Source organism: Bradysia coprophila, unplaced genomic scaffold, assembly GCF_014529535.1.
Source record: "Bradysia coprophila strain Holo2 unplaced genomic scaffold, BU_Bcop_v1 contig_87, whole genome shotgun sequence".
NCBI lineage: Eukaryota > Metazoa > Arthropoda > Insecta > Diptera > Sciaridae > Bradysia > Bradysia coprophila.
The window spans coordinates 442577-465617 of NW_023504014.1; the positions used below are offsets into that span (position 1 = coordinate 442577).

At 37.9% G+C, this 23041-nt stretch overlaps 3 protein-coding genes across 17 annotated transcripts in view; 1 reads left to right on the forward strand and 2 right to left on the reverse strand.

The window, feature by feature from the left end:
* LOC119084566 (voltage-dependent L-type calcium channel subunit beta-2) overlaps positions 1 to 4040 on the reverse strand; it is a 146997-nt gene extending 142957 nt beyond the window's left edge. For 11 of the 12 annotated variants that reach the window (XM_037194589.1, XM_037194592.1, XM_037194595.1 and 8 more), the window contains exons 1-2: positions 3662 to 4040; positions 137 to 562 (exon numbers count right to left, since the gene is read on the reverse strand). In XM_037194589.1, the coding sequence (XP_037050484.1) occupies positions 137 to 229 (93 nt within the window). In that variant the 5' untranslated portion in view covers positions 230 to 562; positions 3662 to 4040. The remainder of the gene's footprint in view (positions 1 to 136; positions 563 to 3661) is intronic. The other variant, XM_037194584.1, reaches the window with a different exon arrangement.
* A 1455-nt stretch (positions 4041 to 5495) lies between these two features.
* LOC119084669 lies at positions 5496 to 6620 on the forward strand. Its single transcript, XM_037194746.1, has one exon. The coding sequence runs from the start codon at positions 5496 to 5498 to the stop codon at positions 6618 to 6620; it is 1125 nt and encodes a 374-aa protein (XP_037050641.1).
* Positions 6621 to 12443: 5823 nt separating this feature from the next.
* Positions 12444 to 22581, reverse strand: LOC119084569 (zinc finger protein 501-like). Of its 4 annotated transcripts, XM_037194603.1 has the most exons (18): positions 22450 to 22581; positions 22183 to 22261; positions 21857 to 21952; positions 21718 to 21800; positions 19396 to 19498; positions 19256 to 19339; positions 19093 to 19176; positions 18928 to 19011; positions 18763 to 18846; positions 18597 to 18680; positions 18432 to 18515; positions 13902 to 13985; positions 13737 to 13820; positions 13572 to 13655; positions 13406 to 13489; positions 13241 to 13324; positions 12779 to 12867; positions 12444 to 12718 (listed from the first exon to the last, which is right to left on the reverse strand). In XM_037194603.1, the coding sequence occupies exons 1-18, from the start codon at positions 22471 to 22473 to the stop codon at positions 12623 to 12625; spliced, it is 1494 nt and encodes a 497-aa protein (XP_037050498.1). In that variant the 5' UTR covers positions 22474 to 22581; the 3' UTR covers positions 12444 to 12622. The 4 variants fall into 4 exon arrangements, with proteins under 4 accessions (XP_037050498.1, XP_037050499.1, XP_037050500.1 ...); XM_037194604.1 differs by lacking the exon at positions 18432 to 18515 and having other exon boundaries at positions 12444 to 12710; positions 12778 to 12867; XM_037194605.1 differs by lacking the exons at positions 18432 to 18515; positions 18597 to 18680; positions 18763 to 18846; ... (6 more) ...; positions 22183 to 22261; positions 22450 to 22581 and adding exons at positions 14056 to 14139; positions 14197 to 14299; positions 14711 to 14793; ... (2 more) ...; positions 15167 to 15263; positions 15439 to 15593 and having other exon boundaries at positions 12455 to 12710; positions 12778 to 12867.
* Positions 22582 to 23041: the final 460 nt, after the last annotated feature.

Consider the following 23041-nt stretch of genomic DNA (forward strand, 5'->3'; position numbering starts at 1 on the left):
GAAAGAGTTACGTTCGCCGAGTAAAACTTTGGTAAAGATCTAGCGAGGATCCTACGGTCATACCTCATACTTCAATCATTCATTTAATTTTTCGACCAAAACATCTTATAACAGAAAACGAAAACCACAGACTTACCTGCAGATGTAAAGTTTCTTCGAAGCCGTCCGGAAATTCTGTACAAGTCGTATCCAATTGGGATAAAGATGTAGCAAGATGTCTGGCGTTCATCCCACCCACTATATGAGGATATAGTGGAACGCACCCACTGTTTGTTCGACAGTGTTCTCACTTCACCATTTAAATTGTGATTGCTTTTTATCACTTCCTTTGCGTACGATAAGAAGGTCAAATTTTTTGCACAAGCGAAATTCGATGACTTTGAATTGCGTGCACCGTTTTCACAAAACTTTTATTTTTTTGATTTTTCGTTTTTCTTATTTAATTGTCATTTACGGTAAACATTGAGAACGGTTGTTCTTGTTACGAAGTCGATTCAAACACATTCAGTTGCATAAATTTAATTATTGACCTCTCTCACTACTCTATAATGTATTCATTCTGCTATTGCACCCATAGAAAGAAAGAAAAACGTAAACGTTCAAGCGATATGCATACGTAAAACGTCAATAATTATTATGGTACTTTATTGTATGTCAAATGTGAAAAGCTTTGAAGCTTCCACACACTTAACACAGTCGGTTTTTTTTCTCTCTCTTCATCGTATCGATTTTAATACATAATCCGAGGTTAAAAACCAATTAAATTTGATATGTAAAATAAACTATTTTTATGGCGCATTGCGTGTGGACTTATAAAGCTCACTTGACGGTTGATTACATCAATTAAACGGAGTTAACTTATGTTGACGCACCGGACGATATATTAATACTTTGCTGGAAAGGTAATAAAAAGACACCTAAGTTTCAGTGTTCAGTTGGTTTCTTTCTTTTTCTTTTATTTGATGACCGGAATTAGATTTTATACTTCCCTTTGAGTTGTTCAGCTGTTTGTTGGTCGAACGCATGGTATGTTATGAAACTGAATAGCGAATGTAGAATCACTTCTTTCGAGAATAAAATTTTTAATTCGTAAAAGTGAACGATTTCCTATCGCACCAACGCAATTGATTGTGACATAAAACATTTTTTTAGGAAAGTTATTACACGAACCTAACCCATTTTGTGCGATTAGCACTTCATTGTTATGTCTGTGGAACTGTACTTTATTTTTATAAATATAAAATTCGTTCTTCTGGAGCGTTGCTATTTAAAATCGTTTTCATTTTTCGTTCTGAAAGCCGAAATTGGTTCAAACACGTGAAATAGTATGTTTCAACATAGACCAATAGACACAAGGTGTGTACGTATACTGAGTGCACAGCACGAGCAAAGTACATACCGCGTGCGTATTGGTCTATGTTGAAACATATTTTACTGCAATAGGCGAGAGTGTGTTGGTGCAGATAAAGCAAAAGCGACTTTCCCATCACTAGTAATGGGAAATTATTTTCCCTCACACCTTCGACAAAAATAAGCTAATGTAGTAAATAATACTAATGTAGTATGAACAATCAAGGCACGAAGTAAATAGTCCACGTGCTTATGTTATCTCGTCGGATTCTCGATCTTCTATTTTTCTTTCTATCCTATTTAATCGACCAATGGTAGAAAACTTTATTTTACCTGGCAAAAATACTAATTCCAGGGGTGGCGTTACCTAACATGCAGAACAAACACCAAAACAAACAGAGCATCATTACTCTTCCCTTTCCCATGGTTCGCGTGAAGCGAAAGTGGAGACAAAAAGCTGTTTCGACCTCCGGATACAGTGGCGGTCAGAGGTTAGCGTGGTCTAACCATCTTCAGTCGTTTCCACTGGTCCGTTACACGAGACAGCAGTAAATTTTCCGTCTTTGTTTTTGGATTGAAATGAATTTTCTCTTTGTTGTGCTACGTTTTGTGGGTGTATTTTCATAGTAGCTTCTCACTAAATTTCGAAATTTTCATCGAAAGGTGGCAGAACTTTTCTTGTAAATTTTCAAATTACTAGTTCGATCAGATCAGATTACTGTTTGATTAAGATGTAGCCGTGAATGCAAAATCTTTTACTTCAATTGTTTGAACATAATTTTTGACTATTTATAAGAGTATTACAGTCAGGACTTATCGCATATTTTTTGTCATCTTTGTCGATAACAGATGATTGCTTTGAAAAAGCTTTCAATCAAAAATGTTGACAGCGCTGGTGGATTTCTTTGTCTACAGGAGCTAAGGTCATCGCCTGCTGTCTGTGCCACGAAAACTTCACCCATCCAACAAAATGAAAGCCGATAGTATAAACAATTTTTGGTCAGCTCAATAGTTCTATCCCAGCAAAAACGGAACACAAATTTCAATAAACGAATCGAACAAAAGTAATTGCTGAAAGGATTGCCATAGGCCGAAATGTGTTGTTGGCAAGGAAAACAGATGACCTGTATTATTCTATAGCCATTTGTACATATATTCACGAGTGTACCACTTTACCATAAAAATTGTCGTAAAATACCATCGATTTTAGGCAATTGCCGAAGACAATTAAAAGTTACTATAACAGAAAATCGTTGTTGCCGAAAACTATAACATTCAGAAAATTAAAAAACGATTCGATGTTTTTGAACGACATTCAACAGGGCTGGTACAAAAATCAAAAATTGTTCTAAGCAGCGACAATAAAAATTGTTCTAAGTTACACCCCTGTGACATATATATAACGTGGTACCTAAATGCTATGATAGTAAGTCGTTCGAACTGCCAAAGAAAATCAGAATTCCATTTTCAACTCATGAAGTAAATTCAGTTGCCCCACCCACATTTTGCAACAACAAAAAAAAACTGTTTTGTAATTCCTTATTGCAGTTTACATAATGATAAGCCCACACGCCATACGAAAACAATATCCCTTCGTTGCATTGATCGAACGTTTTTTCGTCTCAATTTTTTTTTATTCGTTGTCTCTGATGTTGAGATTTCAATCCAATCGCGTAATAGCAATTAATGATAATTTTAATTGAAAATCTATTCAGAAGACTTAGTTAATGACGTCGACATTTGGTATATAATCGACGAGGAAATAACGAAAAAAAAAAAAAGTTCACGAAAAATCACTAAACGCAACACCAATGAACAATACGCACACAGAATACACACCAAATTTATACAAATGAAGAAAAATGCAGAGGCTAAAATAGCCTGTTGAATCAACAACCGAATAATATTGATCTAGGTTATGTTCAGACCATTTCAGACGTACAACACTGTGGGGACCAGAAAGTTGGATGATGTTTGAAAAATACGAAGCAAGAAAAAAAAGAATAAATTCGAATAACGAAACGCTGTCAAAATATTAAATAATTTGTCAAAACACTCGTCATCGCACACTGATCACTCAATTTATAAGAAAACATGACACTAATTAATTATTTCACCGATGAATTGTGAATATTTTTATGAATGATTAGAGGATTCGATGGCCTGGAGTATTGTGGTATTGTAATATGCATATACAATACGACGACCTGTACAAATGTGAACAATGCGAAAGAAGAGAAAAATCATCAACAAAACTAAGAATTCAATTCAAGTCTCTGTGGCATTATTATTCATAATGTTAATAAATTACATGAGTGACCAATACGAGAGCACCTTTCACTGCGGATGTAATTTTTTTTTTCGCTTCACAAAACTAACGGCATTGTTGTCCCAGCAATTAACTAAACATTTAACCTATCGTCTTTATGCAATGTTTGCCATAACAACACAACCGAATACTGCACTAATATTTGAAAATGATTTTCATCACACTGGGGGCCCCCGCGACACACACGGTTAACGTTAATATTTCCTCGAAAAATGTTCCGACAAAAAAACGCATCGTTCGACTATAAATTTACAATAAAATGCATTTTGATTCCCTCATATTCCAAGCACAATAATTTGGGTGTTGCGCTAGTGGAAAAAAAAGTACACCACACGTACCGAGGTAAAGAAACCCAGTTATACCAACGAACTGACAGCAATCGGCCATTTTCATCCCCTATTCCGGATGTGACATGCGCGCTAACACATTTATTGATTTCGAACACACCGAACAATTTTACACATTTTGCAGTTTGTAGGTTATCGGGACAGGCATAATTAGAGAGCATTGGGCTTACATCAGCTATTCCCTTGTTGTTACACATAAACGTTTTTTTTATTATTATTATTATTATATCCCCCGTACAGCCACTCAGGAGCTGTGATTCTGATGGTGTTGAGTGCATTAAGATAATTCACTTCAATTTTATAATTAAACGTTTTAGAGTGATGGTGAAGAGGAATCTTGACGAAACTGCGATTCTTTTGTGCATAGTATGCAAATTGTGCAGCATACAGCGATGGGTAGTAATCGAATGCTTTTGATTAGAGAGAAAGTGAAATCAGATTGACTCTTCGATGAAGATGTTTGGAAAATTATTTCAGTCTTATCTACTATCGATTTCATATGTAGAAGACCACTTTAGTTTAGTGACGATGGTACACAGGCGCTAAAAATAGTTTTATTCTATTTTATCACTATTCGACACATACACACTGATCAACATATTTTGTAACATAGTCTTTGAAGTACTAGATTTATCAGGTCTTCAGCATCGTTTTGATCTTGATTCTGAGCATTGACATCGACCAGTCAAACATTTAGCATTTCAGCAATGTCAACCTACAGCCTGCCGAGACTTTTCATAGTTTTGTTTTTCATTTGAACCTTTACTAATCACGGTGTACTTAAATGTACTTCAATTAGGTGGAAAATTTGATATATTTTTGGATAGGTTCCAAATCAGGTTCCACAAAAAAAAATTGAATCCGCTGCTGTGGGACCCGACGAAACTCAGACTGCCTCAGATGCGAGGAGATTGATAGAAAACTAGTTGAGGTCGTAAACGGTAGGCGATAGAGTGCTAACGGTAATGGTGCGTTCGGGTTTAAAGGTTGTATTGGAAGTTCATTGACTCGTTTCAAGAGCCGGTAAATAATTGAAGTAGTAGATTTACCTCTTCAAATATCAACAAAATATTGCTTTTTTAAACAGTCACAGAGAAATTGCAATGTTTTTCTCTGATATTTGACCACAGATGCGAAACTTGATATGACATCCGAGTCACATTCGCATTTCTTTATGACGTTCAAAGTAATTATTTTTGTTTTGCTTGTAGTCTCAGCTTTCCAACGACACCTTATTTTTTTAAACTCGAGCGCAGACGTCAAGAATGTTCCTATGTGACGAAATTTTAAAAGACCGTTGAACTCTTCCTGGTTTCGTTGTTTTGATAACTTAATGTAACAGTCAGTCATCAGGCCGTCATGTGATATGTCATGGGTCGGTGGTGTGGTGGCCGAGACTAGACATAGAGAGAGCGCGGAAAGAGCTAGGGGAAATTCAAAGGCTAGTGTGCATTTGCATAACTGGAGCTATGAAGACCACAGCTACCGCGGCCATGGAGACACTGCTGAATGTACCACCGCTCGACCTGATAATTCAGGCTAGAGCCTTCGCCACGGCGGATCGGTTGGTGCAAAATGGCTTGTGGACTTCTAACTTCCGGGCAGGGCATGGGAAAATATGTGGCGTGGTAGAAAGCCCAGTTTTCGGTATGCCCAGAGACCGGATGACACCGGTGATTGACTTCACGAAGCGATTCGACGCTACCTTCTTAGGCAGAGCAGACTGGCTTAACGGCTGGCCTACTGGCCTATCAAGGGGAAGTAAAGTCAGATTCACTGACGGTTCGAAAACTCCAAATGGAACAGGAGCTGGAGTGTATGCCCCCGAAACGGGGCTAGGCAATTCCTTCCACCTGGGAGAGATCGCCAGCGTACCTCAGGCGGAGCTTTATGCGGCACTCATGGGAGCACATGAAACTCTGCCTATAGGGACGCAAGGCGAAGAGGTCCTTATATGTCTTGACAATATAGGAATGATCAAGGCACTCGTATCGCCCGTAGTCACCTCCAAGCTGGTGAAGGAATGTAAGGAATACCTGAACCTTCTTGGTCTGAGCAATCGGATCAATTTGGTCTGGGTACCAGGACATTCCGGCGTGGAGGGAAATGAGGGAGCAGATAAGCTGGCCAAAGAAGGTTCGGCGACTCAGGCAAACGGGCCAGAACCGTACCTTCCGATTCCCCAGTCAGAGTGTAAAAGAGCACTGGAAGACTGGGTTAAGCGTAAACACGCAGAACGCTGGGAAGCGTATAACGGAGGCGTTCACACGAAATGCTTCTTCCCTAAGCCTAACAAAAAATGGGCCAAAGATTTGCTCAAAATGGACCGAAATCGCATTAGAAGAGTAGTAGGAGCGATTACGGGACATTGCGGGCTGAATCGGCACATGAATAAGTTGAGGCTTTCGGACACTCCGAGATGTTCCTGCGACCTAGAAGAAGAAACGGGTGCACACTTGATATGTGACTGCCCCAAACTTCTTCAACTAAGACGCAGGATGCTAGGAGACTACGAGGTGGTTCCTTCGGAAATTGCTGCAATAGGACCTGACATCTTAGACAGGTTCCTATCGGCAACAGGAAGGCTACCATGATTTACATGATGACCGGGAATGGAAACAAAGGATCAACAGATCTGTGTTTCGAGATCTTAAATGATCGTCCCAAACTGATAAATCTAACAGTCAGTCAAATCATCTTCAACTTTCCTTTAAATCGTGTTTAAAATTTCACCTTAGAAGTTTCATTCCACACTTCGGGTTAGAGCGGGCGACTCGAACTTGGTAAAAAAAACCCGGCCCGACCGATTTAATTTTACAGCTCTTTATGGATATTGTGTATCAAAAATTTTGGCTGGGTTCGAGTCGGGGGTTTTCAAAATAATTTTGATAATTTTTCTAGTTTATCAGTCTCACAACACCTAGCGTCACATATTTATTGACTCTGTGTCATCATCATCGATTCCTAAATAAATATTTCCATTGGGTATTCCCAGCCAAAATATGTCTGGTTTTTGGCTCTCGGGTATCAAAACATAATTCGTTTCGGGTTCGGGTCGGGCTTCAGCTTCATCGAGTTTTGAAAATTAAATTCGGGCTGGGTTCGGATCAGGTTTCGAAAATCGCGACTTTTGTAAAATGCAAATCTCTCTTATTACTAACTTTGTGATGGTCACGCACCAGAATCTCATGAGTCAACCAGTGACCAAGAAAAGTCCACTCTAATCTGAACACAGACGGACAGATTATGTATAAAATGCGCAGAGCATTGCATTCGAAAAACAAATAATTCTATTACCAAGCAGCTGTCGTTTCTCTTTAACTACCACTTGAAAAGGCTTTTATTTAGCACTGGAACTTCATGTTTAATGTGGCCTTAACAATATATTAAGTGTATTCCTGTACTGCTCAACCAATACTCTTTTTTTTAATTGCGCTCTCCGACAACACTTTTATATTTGCTTACAGAGCTAAGGAGTAAATGAAGTAATTTATTCATGGTGCAACACGCTTTTATTTTATTTATTCTTTTGTGGACCATTAAAAACAGTTTCTGATGAGCTACACGCATAAAAAGTTGAAATAAAAAAAAAATCCATTTGTAAATTAACTACACACACATACAGCAAGACGAGCTGGAAAAAGAAGATTCAGTTAATGAGTTCCGTGTCTGCACTGCAAGTGGGAAGAAGCGAGACGTAAAACACAACAACCGAATAGTTTTCCAATGTTTTTTGATGATGCGGAAAATTTACAACAAGTAAAATGAAAAAAAGAGAGAATTGAGTGTAGGTGTACGATTTTGATGTTATTGCTATGCCAAATAACACAACATAATAAAGCACTCCGAAGGCGATATTATGTGAGTGCACTTACATAGATTCTCTATTTATTTTTATAAAAATTTCTGGTGTTAGCAGCTTAAGAGTCACAGATATTTTCATAAAAGAAATTTTTCTTTTATGTTGGGTGGAAATGCAGTGGAAAATTATTTTTCTTTCAACTTATGCAACATGGTTGAATAGAGTTGTAACGAAGTCTAGATTTTATTCGATTAAGTAAGTAGTTTGGTAATATTTTCGTTATAAGATGAAATTGTTGGGACAATAGTCTACGAGGGATTCTTTTGAAAAACAGCCTACCGAAATCGGACGCATTTTCTAGTGGAATTTTTTGTATGTACCTAGAAAGGACTTCGACCCAAGAAACTAAAACCACTTTCGAAAACAAAAATTCGAAGCTTGTGTGGCTAGCAAGGGGTCATCAAAAACCGAAAACTTGCACTTTTCGTACAAAAATTTCTCCAGTTACACCGTGTAACTTACACGAGCCATTAAGGTTTGTGTGGGGTGTCATTAGATAGGTATTCACATGTACTATTGAGCCCAGAGCCTAATATTTGGGAATTAATTCTCTAAATTCCCAAAAATTCCCTAAAATTCCCAAAAATTCCCAAAAATTCCCTAAATTCCCTAAAATTCCCAAAATTCCCAAAAATTCCCTAAAATTCCCTAAATTCCCAAAAATTCTCAAAAATTCCCAAAAAACACAACAAATATTTCAGAACATATTGAATATAATATATTCAGTAAATTGAGCTTAAGCGGCATATCGCCAAAACTGGAGGTGATGGTGATAGGGGAACAAGTGGTCTACGATTTTAAGGAGTGATAGATTCGTCTTCAATTCTAGAGAATCGTATCTTTCATTTTTTTCGAACATTTTTTTAAATTTTCGGTTAAAGTGTTCAAAGCATGTCAGAGGGTACCGAAAACCCTTTTTGCGGCTATAACTCAAAAATAATTATTTTAAGAGCAGTCTACACTCCGACCTTCTATGAAAAACATTTTCGATGATAACTTCTTATTAGAATATTTTTTGAAAAAAGTGGTTTCATCGTTTGGTGCCACAACATATAAAGTTTCGATAGCCGCCAGAATAAACCGCGAGCATTTTTTAATAAAAGTTTAGTTTTGTTATAAAAACTTTTTATATTTTTTTATAGAATTTAATTAAAAAAATCACTGCCATGATGAACTCACGTACGGAAACTCTAAAGAATCGAAATGGGATATTAGATATTTGTCAGCTGATAGGAATATTTTGTTTGTTAGTGTTGGTTTTTTGGTTATCTCGGTGATCACAATTAAAACGAACTGTCAACAAATAAAACATCCCAATTTGCTAAGTCACGAAATTGTTTTTTTTTCAAGCGCGAGATTTTTTGAAAATTGGAGCGGCATTTTAAACTGAAATTAAGAATTTCAAATTCCACTTTTCCAATATCAATATACATTTTCAGTGTGTTTTTGATGTGTTCATTGAAATAAAAATAATATGGACAAAGGCTAGCGGTTTATTGTCAAGATTGATGCAGTCTACGCCGAGAAAACTCAAAAGTCCAAAAAATATCACAAAAAACAAAAATTTTAGGAGTTTTGAGTTTTTTCGCATCAATCTGGACAATTCCAGTGGCTATCGAAACCTTCGTTCTGGCACCAAACGATGAGGCCACTTTTTTCAAAAATAATTCGAATAAAAAGTTATCATCAAAAATGTATTTCATAGGGGGTCGGAGTGTAGATGGCTCTTAAATTATTGTAGTGTTGTACTAATGTCGGCTTTGGAGAGACCTACAAGTAGAGTATACGCCCTGGCTGGTGCGAGTACATCGACAAGAATTATATCCTTCAGAGCATAATATTTGGGAACCAATTCTCAAAAGTTCACTAAAATTCCAAAAAAAATCCCATTTTTTTCTTTGCTTGTTCATAGTTTTTAAAGGTTTTTGAACGTTTCCTGATCTTTTACGAGCATTTAATTATAAAAATGCAAAGAAAAGAAATTTTTTGGGAATTTTAGGGAATTTTTGGGAATTAATTCCCAAAAATTCCCAAAAATTCCCTAAATTCCCAAAAATTCTCAAAAACAATTCCCAAATATTAGGCTCTGATTGAGCCGAATAGGGACTTATTGGTTTCAAAATTCATCCACACTGAAATATGTGCAAGTTAAGTTTTCATTAGAAGACTTACACTGTTCTTACAGAAATTTCTCGAGGTACATAAAACGTACATGGTAGTACGGAGTATCATTTGAAAGATCTATGTGCTTTTGGGCCAAATTGGGTCTTATGTGGTTTGAATGCATCTACGATGAAATAGAAGTAGAAATGTTTAAGTTTCCATTTTTCATCGCATATGCATTCAAACCCCATATAATAAGACCCGAAAGTAGATAAAATTATCTTTCCAATGACTACCCACACGACCATATGTACGTTTTGTGTACCTCAGTAAGAACAGTGTAAGTCTTCGGTTGAAAACTTCAACTGCACATATTTCAGTGTCAATGAATTTTAAACCCTGTACGGCTCGTGTAACTGGAGAAATTTTTGTAAGAAAATGGCAATTTTTCGGTTTTTGATCACCTTTCACCAGCCACACAAACTTCGAAGAATTTTTTTGAAAGTGGTTTTGGCTTCTAGGGTAAAAAAGTCCACTGGAAAATGCGTCCGATTTGGGCAGGCTGTTTTTCAAAAGAATACCTCACCTCCACATACAGTCAAAGTCCATTTTGATTTTGAACTCAACATTTTCTTTTCAGAATGAAACCAATTAAAATGTTTTCATAAACAGTTTCTTGTTTTACCAATTTGTATCCTTCTACACAGATCTAAAATCTTAAACTGCTCACAGTATGGTATACCAACCGTGTAATATACCAAGATAATAGACGAACCAATGTAACTGATAATTGAGGTATGAGGATTATAACATCGAACAATAGCGAGGGGAAAACAACAAGAATGGTGGGACAGGCTGCAATCGCCATTGGATTGAATGTTGGGAAATATGAGCGAATGAGTGGAACGAACGAGCGCAGATTATGAACGAATGACGGGAAACTGTGGTCGAATGACGGGAAACTGTGGTCGAATGGAGGAAAATATGAGCGAATGAATGGAAAATATAAGGAAATGAATGGAGCGAACGGCGGGAAAATATAAGCGAATGAATGGAGAATATGAGCGAATGACATTCGCATGCTAATGGTGGGACAGGATTTGGGGTAGGGTAATCTCGCACACCACACAAATTCATGGTGTGCGAGATTCACCTCTAAGTGGTGAATCTCGCACAGTCATGACTTTTCGTTACATGTCGTAAAAGGACGCATACTATGATCGCGTGTGCGAGATTCCCCGACACCCAGGATTTTCCGTTGTTGTTTCCCCCTCGAAAAATAGGGTATCGTTTCCTCTTTAAAGGAGTTTTACTAACAACATTTAAACAGGTTATTGACCTGTTCCACATGCTATTGTTTTTGATTAGATTTGTTCGGTAAATCATGCGTAATTCTTATGAATTGAAAGAGAACAACTTTATAAGTTATAAAATATCCAAAACTTGACACACACAAAATGTACTTTTGCTACTCTTAGTTTCCAGGCTCGTATCTATGGTCCCCTAAAACGCTCATGCTCGGACGGCTAGATCTGGAAAGTGTTAGTCTTCAGCTTTCCATAGAGCCCCATATAAATGAAATATGCTTCGATTTGGCCAGGAAAATTGTTGTCAAAAGGTTGCGGCTTTTTTGGTTCACCTTTTTGGGATCCCCAAATATCTAGGACATTTTTCAAGTCCCAGAAAAAAGTTCTTCCATAAAATGTCGACAATGAATGAGGCTTTCAAGCAAAACAAACCCCATTAGAAAATGTTGCTTTTTGACGGAGATATTCAAGTTTTACACCGAACCGGTTATTTTACCGGTATTACCGGTTCGCTAAAAAAATTAGTTCTACAACTTTGACCCCTCTATTGTATTTCATTCTCTCCATAAGTTTCCCAGCGTGCGGTACGATTTTTTTCGACATTGGAACACAGACTATATGTTCCAAGATTGCATTTTTTGAAATCTAAGCTTGGTTCTAGTATTTCTAGCCGAATATCAATGAAATCTAACTTTAAAATTGTAATTAAATGCAGGAAGTGGATTAGTAAATTATATGAAAAATAAAAGTTGTTTTCCCGCTATCGGCATCGTCATAGCTTTAAGAAAGAATCGAACTAATTTTCATTTTTTTTATGATTCGCTGCTGAACATAATAAAGTCTTGTTTCTCTGTCCTACCTACTTCCATTGGCGCACTATTTCCTTCGATTGGTCGCCAATTACAAATAGCACCTGTTCCCAGTATTTGCTCGCATAGTTTTCCCCTCTCAAAAAATCTTATAGACTTAATCCCACCGCAACATTTAAACTTTTTCATTTGTGGTCTAGACACTGATACTGCTATCTGACTCTTTGATGATACCTTCCATTAAGATGTATCACTGTTCTGTATATCTGTTAGATCATGCTGCATTGCCCAGACGAAATTCGATTAATTTTCGATGTTTTATTGACGCGTAAATGGGACCCCGAAAGATTTTTTTTACTTCAAAAATTTATTTGAAAACAGAAATCCAATCAACTTCAACCAGAACACTTTAAAAAAGACGAACCGGCAGGTCCTTCGTTCCAAACTGCTCTCAATCACAAATGAATTGTCTCGAACCTACTCGAAACAGTCACGAACTCTCTGCGACTTCTCGATTAATTTTCTGCTTCATGGTCTTTACGATGCTCGGACAGAATGTGTCGCTGGTGGAACACTTTCTTGCACACCTTGCACTTGTAAGTTCTTTTACCCAAGAAAAGAAAACGAATTTGGCGTTTGAAAGTTGGAAACATTGACTCATCTAACTCACTGTTTGGAATGTGAATGTTCATGTGTCTCCGTATGTGCACCTTTTGTCGAAATGTTTTTTTGCAAATGTCGCATGCAAATGGTTTTTCACCTGAAATGGAAATTCTCTTGGTTTGTGCTCGGAAATTGTTACGAGTGAAATGTGTTCAAGCCATAGAGGTAGACTACCTAGAGGAATTATGACCGAAAATCATTGAAAAATTATATCACACCCACCACTAACACGAAAACGTCAACTTTGCTTTTGACATTATTAGTCCCTTTACTCTTGACATTAAGAGTCCCGTGTACTGTCTGTACACGGAGTTGTCACAAACACATTCAAATATATGATTTTTCATTTTAATTTGTCAGTTTGTTCTATTGAGAGGGCCCTTGGTTCAAGCTTTAGTGTGAATTAGCAAATTAGCAAAAGTGAACTATCGCGCGAAACAAAAAACAAAATTTTCTCTTTTTTCTCTTACCATTATGAATCCGGAGATGGCGGGTCAAATCGTGACTTCGACCGAAAGCTTTCTTACAAACTTTACACTCGAACGGCTTTTCACCTGAAAACATTTCGAAATTTCAAATTTTTAGCAAAATTCATCTCTCAGGAGCAGAACAAAATTTTCACTTTTTGCTCTTACCAGTATGAATCCGAAGATGGCTGGTCAAATCAGTACGTTCAATGAAAGCTTTGTCACAAACCCCGCACTCGTACGGCTTTTCCCCTAAAAACATTCCGAAATTTCAAATTTCGTGCATAAATTCCTCTCTGAGGAGCAGAACAAAATTTTCTCATTTTTCTCTTACCAGTATGGATCAGGAGATGGCTGGTCAAATTCTGTGTACGACGAAAAGCTTTCTTACAAACCCCGCACTCGTACGGCTGCTCCCCTGAAAACATTTCGAAATTTCAAATTTTTAGCAGAATTCATCTCTCAGGAGCAGAACAAAATTTTCACTTTTTTCTCTTACCAGTATGAGTTCGGAGATGGTCGATCAAATGGTGGCTTCGACCGAAAGCTCTCTTACAAACCCCACACTCGAACGGCTTTTCACCTGAAAACATTTTGAAATTTCAAATTTTGAGCAGAACTCATCTCTCAGGAGCAGAACAAAATTTTCTCATTTTGCTCTTACCAGTATGAATCCGAAGATGGCTGGTCAAAGTGCTAGATTGACTGAAAGCTTTCTTACAAACTCCGCACTCAAACGGCTTCTCCCCTGAAAACATTTCAAATTTTCTCTTTCTAATCATTTCCAGCTGACATTCGTTAAGTTTGCACGTGCTTACCACTGTGGACCCTTAAATGCTTGGCCAAACTGTCCTTTCGACTGAATTCTCTGTAACACTCTGCACAGGAGTAAGTTTTCGATTCTGCAAAAGTGGACAACCATAAAATCGACACAAAATCATTGGCGAATGAAAGCTTACGTCGTCGAATGTTTGGCGAGCTTTTTGATGAAGCGGCGCTGCTTTCTACGTTTCGAGCACAACCCTTTCCGTCATCTTTCTTATCGTGCTTTGAATCGCCCACCTGAATTGAGAAATTGAAGAACAATCAAACAATGAGCAAAATTGAGCATCTTCCTCGTTGCGAATTTTGATTTCAGAAAATGGTAAGATTCATACAACTGAAAGAAGGCACAGACACAACAAATGTTGGGCCTTAACGAATCAACATAATTTACGAAGATTCTACAGTCAAAGGCAGTCAATTTTCAGCATAAATTTGCTTCAGCTGTTTTTCAGCTGATCCACACGTACAATCAAAACTGGTTTTCCTTGTTCATACGGTTGAAGCTGCTACACGCACGCGCATGATAGTGGTAAAACCGTATAAAGACGTATAAACGGTTGTGATTGTTTGTATGGATCAGCTGAAAAACAGCTGAAGCTAATTTATGCTGAAAATTGACTGCCTTTGACTGTACAACCACCACGTTACCTTTTTCTTTCGTGCCGTACTTCCCGACTGCTTAGCGTTCGGGTTTCTTCGATGTGGTGGTATTTCATGCACCGGTGAAACATCTGAAAATCACAATTTGTGAACATGTTGGCAACTGCAGTCCTCAAAATGAACAAACCTCTGCCGCAACGAGTATTCATGTGCTTGAATAGATCGCGTTCCAGCCAAAATGATTGCTTGCAAATGTAGCACTCGAATTTCTTTTCATCTGCAAGTAGAAATCGAAAATCTCTGGAAATGTTTTCGGCATCCGCTGAAAGGCATCCGGTACTTACAGTTATGAATGTCCATGTGAGCGATCAAAAAGTACTTTTGAACGTATCGCTTGCCACACACTGGACAGACGTATGGTCTCGACTCTTAAAACGTAAACGGCGCGGCAATTAGATCAGTTTCGTCAACATTTCGATCGAATTGTGCGGAATAAAAGCTTACCAGGTGGAAGATTCTCCACGTACGTTGTTATGCCATCATCATCATCACTATTTTTCACCTCATCATCAACATGCTCATTCTGATTGGATGAGTGAATCTGAATTAAGAGACTTGAGTTAATCAAATGTTCCGAGACCGTGATCTTATCGTCAAAATCGAAATGTTTTCGGTCCCATGTTTGAGCACAAACTCATTTGCTTTTGCTTTTTTGTCATGGAATCGAACTTTTCATTTTTAAGCAAGCAAAACAGAATGTGTCCATTCAACCTTACTCCTTTTTCTATATCCAAAACCATTTTAGCATGGCCGGTCGTCAAAACACATAAAATAAAATTTTTTGGATTGCGGGCCAAATGCACCTGCAGCTTCTCACACAAAAAACGATTTTGTACTGTTAATGCATGTGTCAAATAGTTATTGGTCATGTCATCAAATGGCGTATCTTGCGTTCGTACCAGATTTCTAACCCATTGCAGTGCGATGGTCATGTTGGTTGAGTGGTGCCCCTCAAATGTGAAAAATTTACCAACTGTACAGACTGCACTGATCTGCAGTTCTCGTATCAATTTCATGACGAAATAAGTCTAAATTTTCAGTTATTATATTGGCTTTGATGTGAACTTGATGAGCTTAATTTCCATTCTATTTACGGCGAAACAAGAAAGTTCTATCGCCAAACTCTCTACACTCCTTACTGTTACACATCACCTGAACTAGAAATGCCTTGTGACCTAATCCCTCCTGCGTACAGATTCGAAAAATCTTAAAAGATTAATTTTCCAGCTAGAAGTGACTGGACCCCAGGTACTGTTAACTCATCGGGTTCAGCAATTGAATGGTATACAGATGGCTCGCGTAAAGGTCCCCAATTTGATTGGGTGAAATCGGTACCATTAGGTCGCTGGATTACAGTTTTCCAAACTGAACTAACGGGCATTTGCTGCACAGAGATATTAGATAAAAATATTCGTGGAAGCACCATTCTGATCTGCACTGACAGCCAATCGGCTCTTAAAGCTCTTGATAGCTATAAGTACTCTTCTTCCCTAGCCCTTCAGTGCAGGGACGTCTTAGAACTATTAGCTAGACAATGTCAAGTCATACTTACTTGGATACCGGGCCACAGCGGGCATCCCGGAAATGAACTGGCAGATCAACTGGCCAGGGAAGCTTCTGATACGCCTCTATCCGGTCCTGAACCGGCTATAGATCATTGTCAATGTCATTTGAGCTGTCAAATAAGTTGTCATTTTCACAAAGCTAACCTCAAATCGAACAAAAAAAGTATTGGATGGTGAGACGCCGCACAAATTTTCATACATTTCAAGGGGCGGCTCTGTGAACGAAACATCTTTTGAGGTTAGCTTTGTGAAATTGACAACTCATTTGACACTTTTTGCGAGAAGAAACCGCTATTTGACACTGATCTATTGGAGTGTCTCCTTCCGTGTTACAAAGCGTTGTTAAGTGCTGGAAAGCCAGCACTTTTTCAAAGCATTGGAAAAGCATTAACTTTGCCAGACGAGCCAAAGCTTGTTTAGAGATAAGCGAGGCTCGCTCAAGAGTTTTTCTCTCATTATCCAGAAAGGATCTAAAACGCCTTACTGACGTCCTTTCAGGGCATTGTAGCCTTAACAGCCATCTGTTTACTATGGGTCTCACAGATAGTGCATCCTGCAACCAATGCGGCGACATCGAGACGGCTGAACACTTCCTGTGCAAATGTCCCGCATATATTATCGCCAGAGCCAAATGTCTTGGCGCTTACACTCTGAGCTATGATCATATAAAGCTATTCCACCCTAAGTAAATACTTAACTATATGAACCAAGTGAATAGAATTTAACATGCTGTGGGCACGCACAACAGGCCCATTGGCGGCCAAGGTGCAGGAAATTTTGGGTCTCCCATTATCTACACCCACTTAATCTAATCTAATCTAATCTACTGTTACACATGTTACTCAGAAATCATTTTAAACCGTGCGTGAGTGAATAGCAGTTTTGTTTAATCCGGTTGTGAAAGGTGCTCTTTTCATGTTCTATATGGTATCGAAATAGCTATTTACGTATCTGTGGTGGACGGTAGATTTTCGGCAGTTTTGTGAGCCCGAACGAAGTGAGGGCAACAAGTGAAAGTGAAAGTCAGATACGCATAGAACTTGTTCATGCAAAGGAACCAAATTACGAGATAAATTCTGTAATTTTGTCTCGTGTGGTGTGAAAACCTTTCATTCACCGTCCACAAACTGTTAAAAAAGGAAAGGAACCGTGGGTTCGTGTGGCCTCTAGTTATACGTCTTGAGAAGTTTTATCAATACCACCATCATTTAGGGGCGTCAGTGACCCTTAAAGAGCACATTAGAATATCATCTATGGTATGGACAGACGGAGTAAAAACACTGTACAGACAAGACATTTGACCATTTGAAATGGTAATAAACATTTCGGTAAAATGTTTCCACAAGTTCGCATTTCTATACTTTCGACAGCACTCATCCAATACTCTCTCTAGGTAGTATTTCGACAGCGTAAAAACGAAGGTTATTTGGCAAACAATGTTTGGCTATTAATGGACTGTCATCCCTGACTATAACAGACCATGTACTTCATACGCTGGGTAAATTTTCGATGTTTTATTGACGCGTAAATGAGACCCCGAAAGATTTTTTACTTCAAAAATTTATTTGAAAACAGAAATCCAATCAACTTCAAGCAGAACACTTTAAAAAAGACGAACCGGGAGGTCCTTCGTTCCAAACTGCTCTCAATCACAAATGAATTGTCTCGAACCTACTCGAAACAGTCACGAATTCTCTGCGATTCATTTTCTTCTTCATGGTCTTTACGATGCTCGGACAGAATGTGTCGCTGGTGGAACACTTTCTTGCACACCTTGCACTTGTAAGTTCTTTTACCCAAGAAAAGAAAACGAATTTGGCGTTTGAAAGTTGGAAACATTTTAGCGACCCTTTCAGAGCATGTCAGAGTATCAGTGCTAGTGCACGACCCATCTAACTCACCGTTGGGAATGTGAACATTCATGTGTTGACGTATGTGCACCTTTTGTCGAAATGTTTTTTTGCAAATGTCGCATGCGAATGGTTTTTCACCTGAAATGGAAATTCTCTTGAAATCATCTCGGTTTGTGGTCGGAAATTGTTACGAGTAAAATGTGTTCAAGCTTTAGTGTGGATCAGTAAATGTTCATCTTAAGTGAACTATTGCGCGAAACAAAAAACAAAATTTTCTCTTTTTTCTCTTACCATTATGAATCCGGAGATGGCGGGTCAAATCGTGACTTCGACCGAAAGCTTTCTTACAAACTTTACACTCGAACGGCTTTTCACCTGAAAACATTTCGAAATTTCAAATTTTGAGCAGAATTCATCTCTCAGAAGCAGAACCAAATTTTCAAATTTTTCTCTTACCAGTATGAATCCGAAGATGGCTGGTCAAACTGTTAGATTGATTGAATGCTTTGTCACAAACCCCGCACTCGTACGGCTTTTCCCCTAAAAACATTCCGAAATTTCAAATTTCGTGCATAAATTCCTCTCTGAGGAGCAGAACAAAATTTTCTCATTTTTCTCTTACCAGTATGAATCCGAAGATGGCTGGTCAAATGCTGTGTACGACGAAAAGCTTTCTTACAAACTCCACACTCGAACGGCTTTTCCCCTGAAAACATTTCGAAATTTCAAATTTTTAGCAGAATTCATCTCTTAGGAGCAGAACAAAATTTTCACTTTTTGCTCTTACCAGTATGAATCCGGAGATGGTCGATCAAATGGTGACTTCGACCGAAAGCCTTCTTACAAACCCCACACTCGTACGGCTTTTCACCTGAAAACATTTTAAAATTTCAAATTTTGAGCAGAACTCATCTCTTAGGAGCAGAACAAAATTTTCACTTTTTGCTCTTACCATTATGGTTTCGAAGATGGCGGGTCATAGAGCTAGATTGGCTGAAACCTTTCTTACAAACCCCACACTCGAACGGCTTTTCACCTGAAAACATTTTAAAATTTCAAATTTTTCACTTTCGAATCATTTCGAGCTGACATTAGTTAAGTATGCACTTGCTTACCACTATGTATCCTTAAATGCTTGGTCAAATCACCCTTTCCATTGAATTCTCTGTAACACTCCGGACAGGAGTAAGTTTTCGATTCTGCAAAAGTGGACACAAATCAATCGACACAAAATCATTGGCGAATGAAAGCTTACGTCGTCGAATGTTTGGCGAGCTTTTTGATGAAGAGGTACTGCTTTCTACGTTTCGAGCACAACCCTTTCCGTCATCTTTCTTATCGTGCTTTGAATCGCCCACCTGAATTGTGAAATAGAAAGAAAATCAAACAATGAGCAAAATTGAGCATCTTCCTCGTTGCGGATTTTGATTTCAGAAAATGGTAACATTCATACAACTGAAACAGGCACAGACACAACAGATGGATGTGTAAAATGTCGAGGTTTAACATAATCCCAACAAAAATCTCTTCGATGAAAGTGTGACGCAGTCTTTGAAGTACAATTTCTAAAATGAATGATATCGCTAGAGACTGGAAACAACCAAAATTTTACCAAAAAAATCTGCGTCGCATGTGGCAGATAAATTTTCTTGCTGGTCTGTTCCTGAACATTTGCCACTTTGCGACGCAGATTTTTTTGGTAAAATTTTGGTTGTTTCCAGTCAAATTTTTTTTTGGTAAAAATTATTTGGCAGATGATGAGAAAAACTAAGCCAGCTTGTTTGAACTAAAATTGGGTGTCAACTCTAGCGATATCATTCATTTTAGAAATTGTACTTCAAAGACTGCGTCACACTTTTCTCGAAGAGATTTTTGTGGGGATACCAGTCGTTTTAGAAGTTTTAGAACACTGCTTTTTATAACAGTTTATAACAGAAATTCGGAAATTTGGCGAAATTTGAAAATTTAGCGAAATTTGAAAATTTGACGAAATTCGAAAATTTGACGAAAATCAAAAATTTGACGAAATTCGAAAATTTGACGAAATTTGACGAATTTCGAAAATTTGACAAAAATCGAAAATTTGACGAAATTCGAAAATTTGACGAAAATCGAAAATTTGACGAAAATCGAAAATTTGACGAAATTCGAAAATTTGACGAAAATCGAAAATTTGCCGAAGAAAGTAACTCTATCTGCCACCATTCAAGAAATATCTCTAAAGCCCCAATTGACCCACCCATTTCCAACTTTCGACATTTTTCACAAATGCCCTTCTTTTCTACTCGTAAAACTCTGAGACTTTGCCGAAGAAAGTAACTCTCTATCTGTCACCATTCAAGAAATATCTCCAAAACCCCAATTGACCCACCCATTTCATACTTTCGACATTTTTCACATATGCCCTCTGTTCTACTCGTAAAACTCTGAGACTTTGCCGAAGAAAGTAACTCTCTATCTTTCATAACCCAAAAAAATATTAGTCATTTCATCCTACGCTCGAGTAGCTCAAAATTTGGTCACTCTAATCACTCTAGCTCAAACGAATCTGCCCCGATTTTTTTAATTATTTTTTTGTTCGAATCGTGTTACGAATACCTTTCATTTGATGGGTCGCACGCCTCTGTAGGTTTCAATACAGCTAAGCTACAGCCGAAAACGCGTTCCCGACCCTCGAGAACCACACTCAGAAACCACTTCAAGGCCAATAAAACCAAATTCTGGTTTTTCCTGGGGTAATGGCGTATCACAATTTCATTTTTATGCCCACCCTGAGGTTCCTGCAAAATTTCATGGAGATTGGCTGACTAGTTTCCGAGATCGACCGTCGATAGATAGATAGATAGAAACATACAGAGTAAGTTGAAAGTAGGCATGGGCGATAATGAAAATGATTATCGATAATTATCAATTATCGATAATCGATAATTATCGACTTTTTTTATCGAAAATTATCAAAAAAATATCGATAATCGATAATTATTGATATTTTGATAATTATCAAGATATCGATAATTCGATATATCGATATTTCGGTCCGAAAATCCGATATTTATCGATATATTCCGATAAATCGGTATATTATCATGAATTTTCAGATAAATATCAAAATATCGATATTTTGATAATTATCGAATTTCGATATTTTGATAATTATCGATAATTATTAAATTATCGATAACGATATGATTAATCAATTATCGATAATTTCTTTCGATTGATATTATCGATAATTTTGAACGCCTCCCATCCCTAGTTGAAAGATTTTGATTGTTTGGAAAACGTTAATTTGGTGCATTTTCTATCAAAATGACCAATTTCAAAACGATGTATCTCCGGCAATTTTAAACCTACATAGTCGAGTGATAGCTCGTTTTGCTCGTATTTGAAGCGCGAATAAGATAGAATAGGATTTGTGGTGATACAGGCCAAAGGAAAGGAACTTAAATTCTCGCCTATATATAGTTGCCGCGCCTCAAAAAAATTTCTTCGTTCTTTTTTGGAAGTTAGACTGCGTCAAGTCCTCCGCTATCGCTCCGGACATGATTGTACAAAGATTCTACAACCACCACGTTACCTTTTTCTTTCGTGCTGTACTTCCCGACTGCTTAGCATCCGGGTTTCTTCGATGTGGTGGTATTTCATGCACCGGTGAAACATCTGAAAATCACAATTTGTGAACATGTTGGCAGCTCCAGTCCTCGAAATGAACAAACCTCTGTTGCAACGAGTACTCATGTGCTTGTGCTTGAATAGATCGCGTTTCAGCCAAAATGATTGCTTGCAAATGTAACACTTGTATTGCTGTTCATCTGCAAGTACAAATCGAAAATCTCTGGAAATTTTTTCGGTTTTCGCTGAGAGTGAGAAAAGCATCAGGTAACAGTTTACAACAATATTCATATGAGCGATCAAAAAGTACTTTTGAACGCTTGCCACACACTGGACAGTCGTAAGGTCTCGACTCTTAACGTGTAAAGAGAGGGGCATTCAGATCAATTTCGTCAACAGTTCGATCAAATTGTTCGGAATTAAAGCTTACCCGGAGGAGTATTCTCCACGTACGTTGTTATGCCATCATCACCACTATCAACATGCTCATTCCGATTGGATGAGTGAATCTGAATTAAGAGACTTGAGTTAATCAAATGTTCCGAGACCGTGATCTTATCGTCAAAATCGAAATGTTTTCGGTCCCATGTTTGAGCACAAACTCTTTTGCTAGCGCATCCACATTTGCAAAGGTCATGGAATCGAACTTTTCATTTTTAAGCAAGCAAAACAGAATGTGTCCACCATGCAACCTTACTCCTTTTTCTATATCCAAAACCATTTTAGCACGGCCGGTCGTCAAAACACATAAAATAAAATAAAATTTTTTGGATTGCGGGCCAAATGCACCTGCAGCTTCTCACACAAAAAACGATTTTGTACTGTTAATGCATGTGTCAAATAGTTATTGGTCATGTCATCAAATGGCGTATCTTGCGTTCGTACCAGATTTCTAACCCATTGCAGTGCGATGGTCATGTTGGTTGAGTGGTACCCCTCATATGTGAAAAATTTACCTACTGTACAGACTGCTCTGGTTCCCTCTGCAGTAATCGCATCAATTTCATGACGAAATAAGTCTAAATTTTCCGTTATTATATTGGCTTTGATGTGAACTTGATGAGCTTAATTTCCATTCTATTTACGGCGCTACAAGAAAGTTACATCAAGATTCGTTCTATCGCCAAACTCTCTACACTCCTGCCTTCACACATGTTTACTTATAAATGGGAGTTCTGCGCATACGCAACGCACTTCTAGCAAAAGTACTTCGAGTGACAGCTGCCAATTGGAATACTATTTTGTATAAAAAATGTTTCCAGATTTTTTTACAGTACCAAAATTTGTTT

What these genes read in the sequence shown, in the direction of transcription:
- LOC119084669 (XM_037194746.1), top strand. Translation starts at nt 5,496, where the DNA reads ATGAAGACCACAGCTACCGCGGCCATGGAGACACTGCTGAATGTACCA.
- LOC119084569 (XM_037194603.1), bottom strand. Translation starts at nt 22,473, where the DNA reads ATGGTTTTGGATATAGAAAAAGGA. An exon ending in GCATTTAAGGATACATAGTG is followed by an intron (nt 19,177 to 19,255) that starts GTAAGCAAGTGC and finishes AAATGTTTTCAG; the next exon opens with GTGAAAAGCCGTTCGAGTGT. An exon ending in CCATCTTCGAAACCATAATG is followed by an intron (nt 19,012 to 19,092) that starts GTAAGAGCAAAA and finishes AAATGTTTTCAG; the next exon opens with GTGAAAAGCCGTACGAGTGT.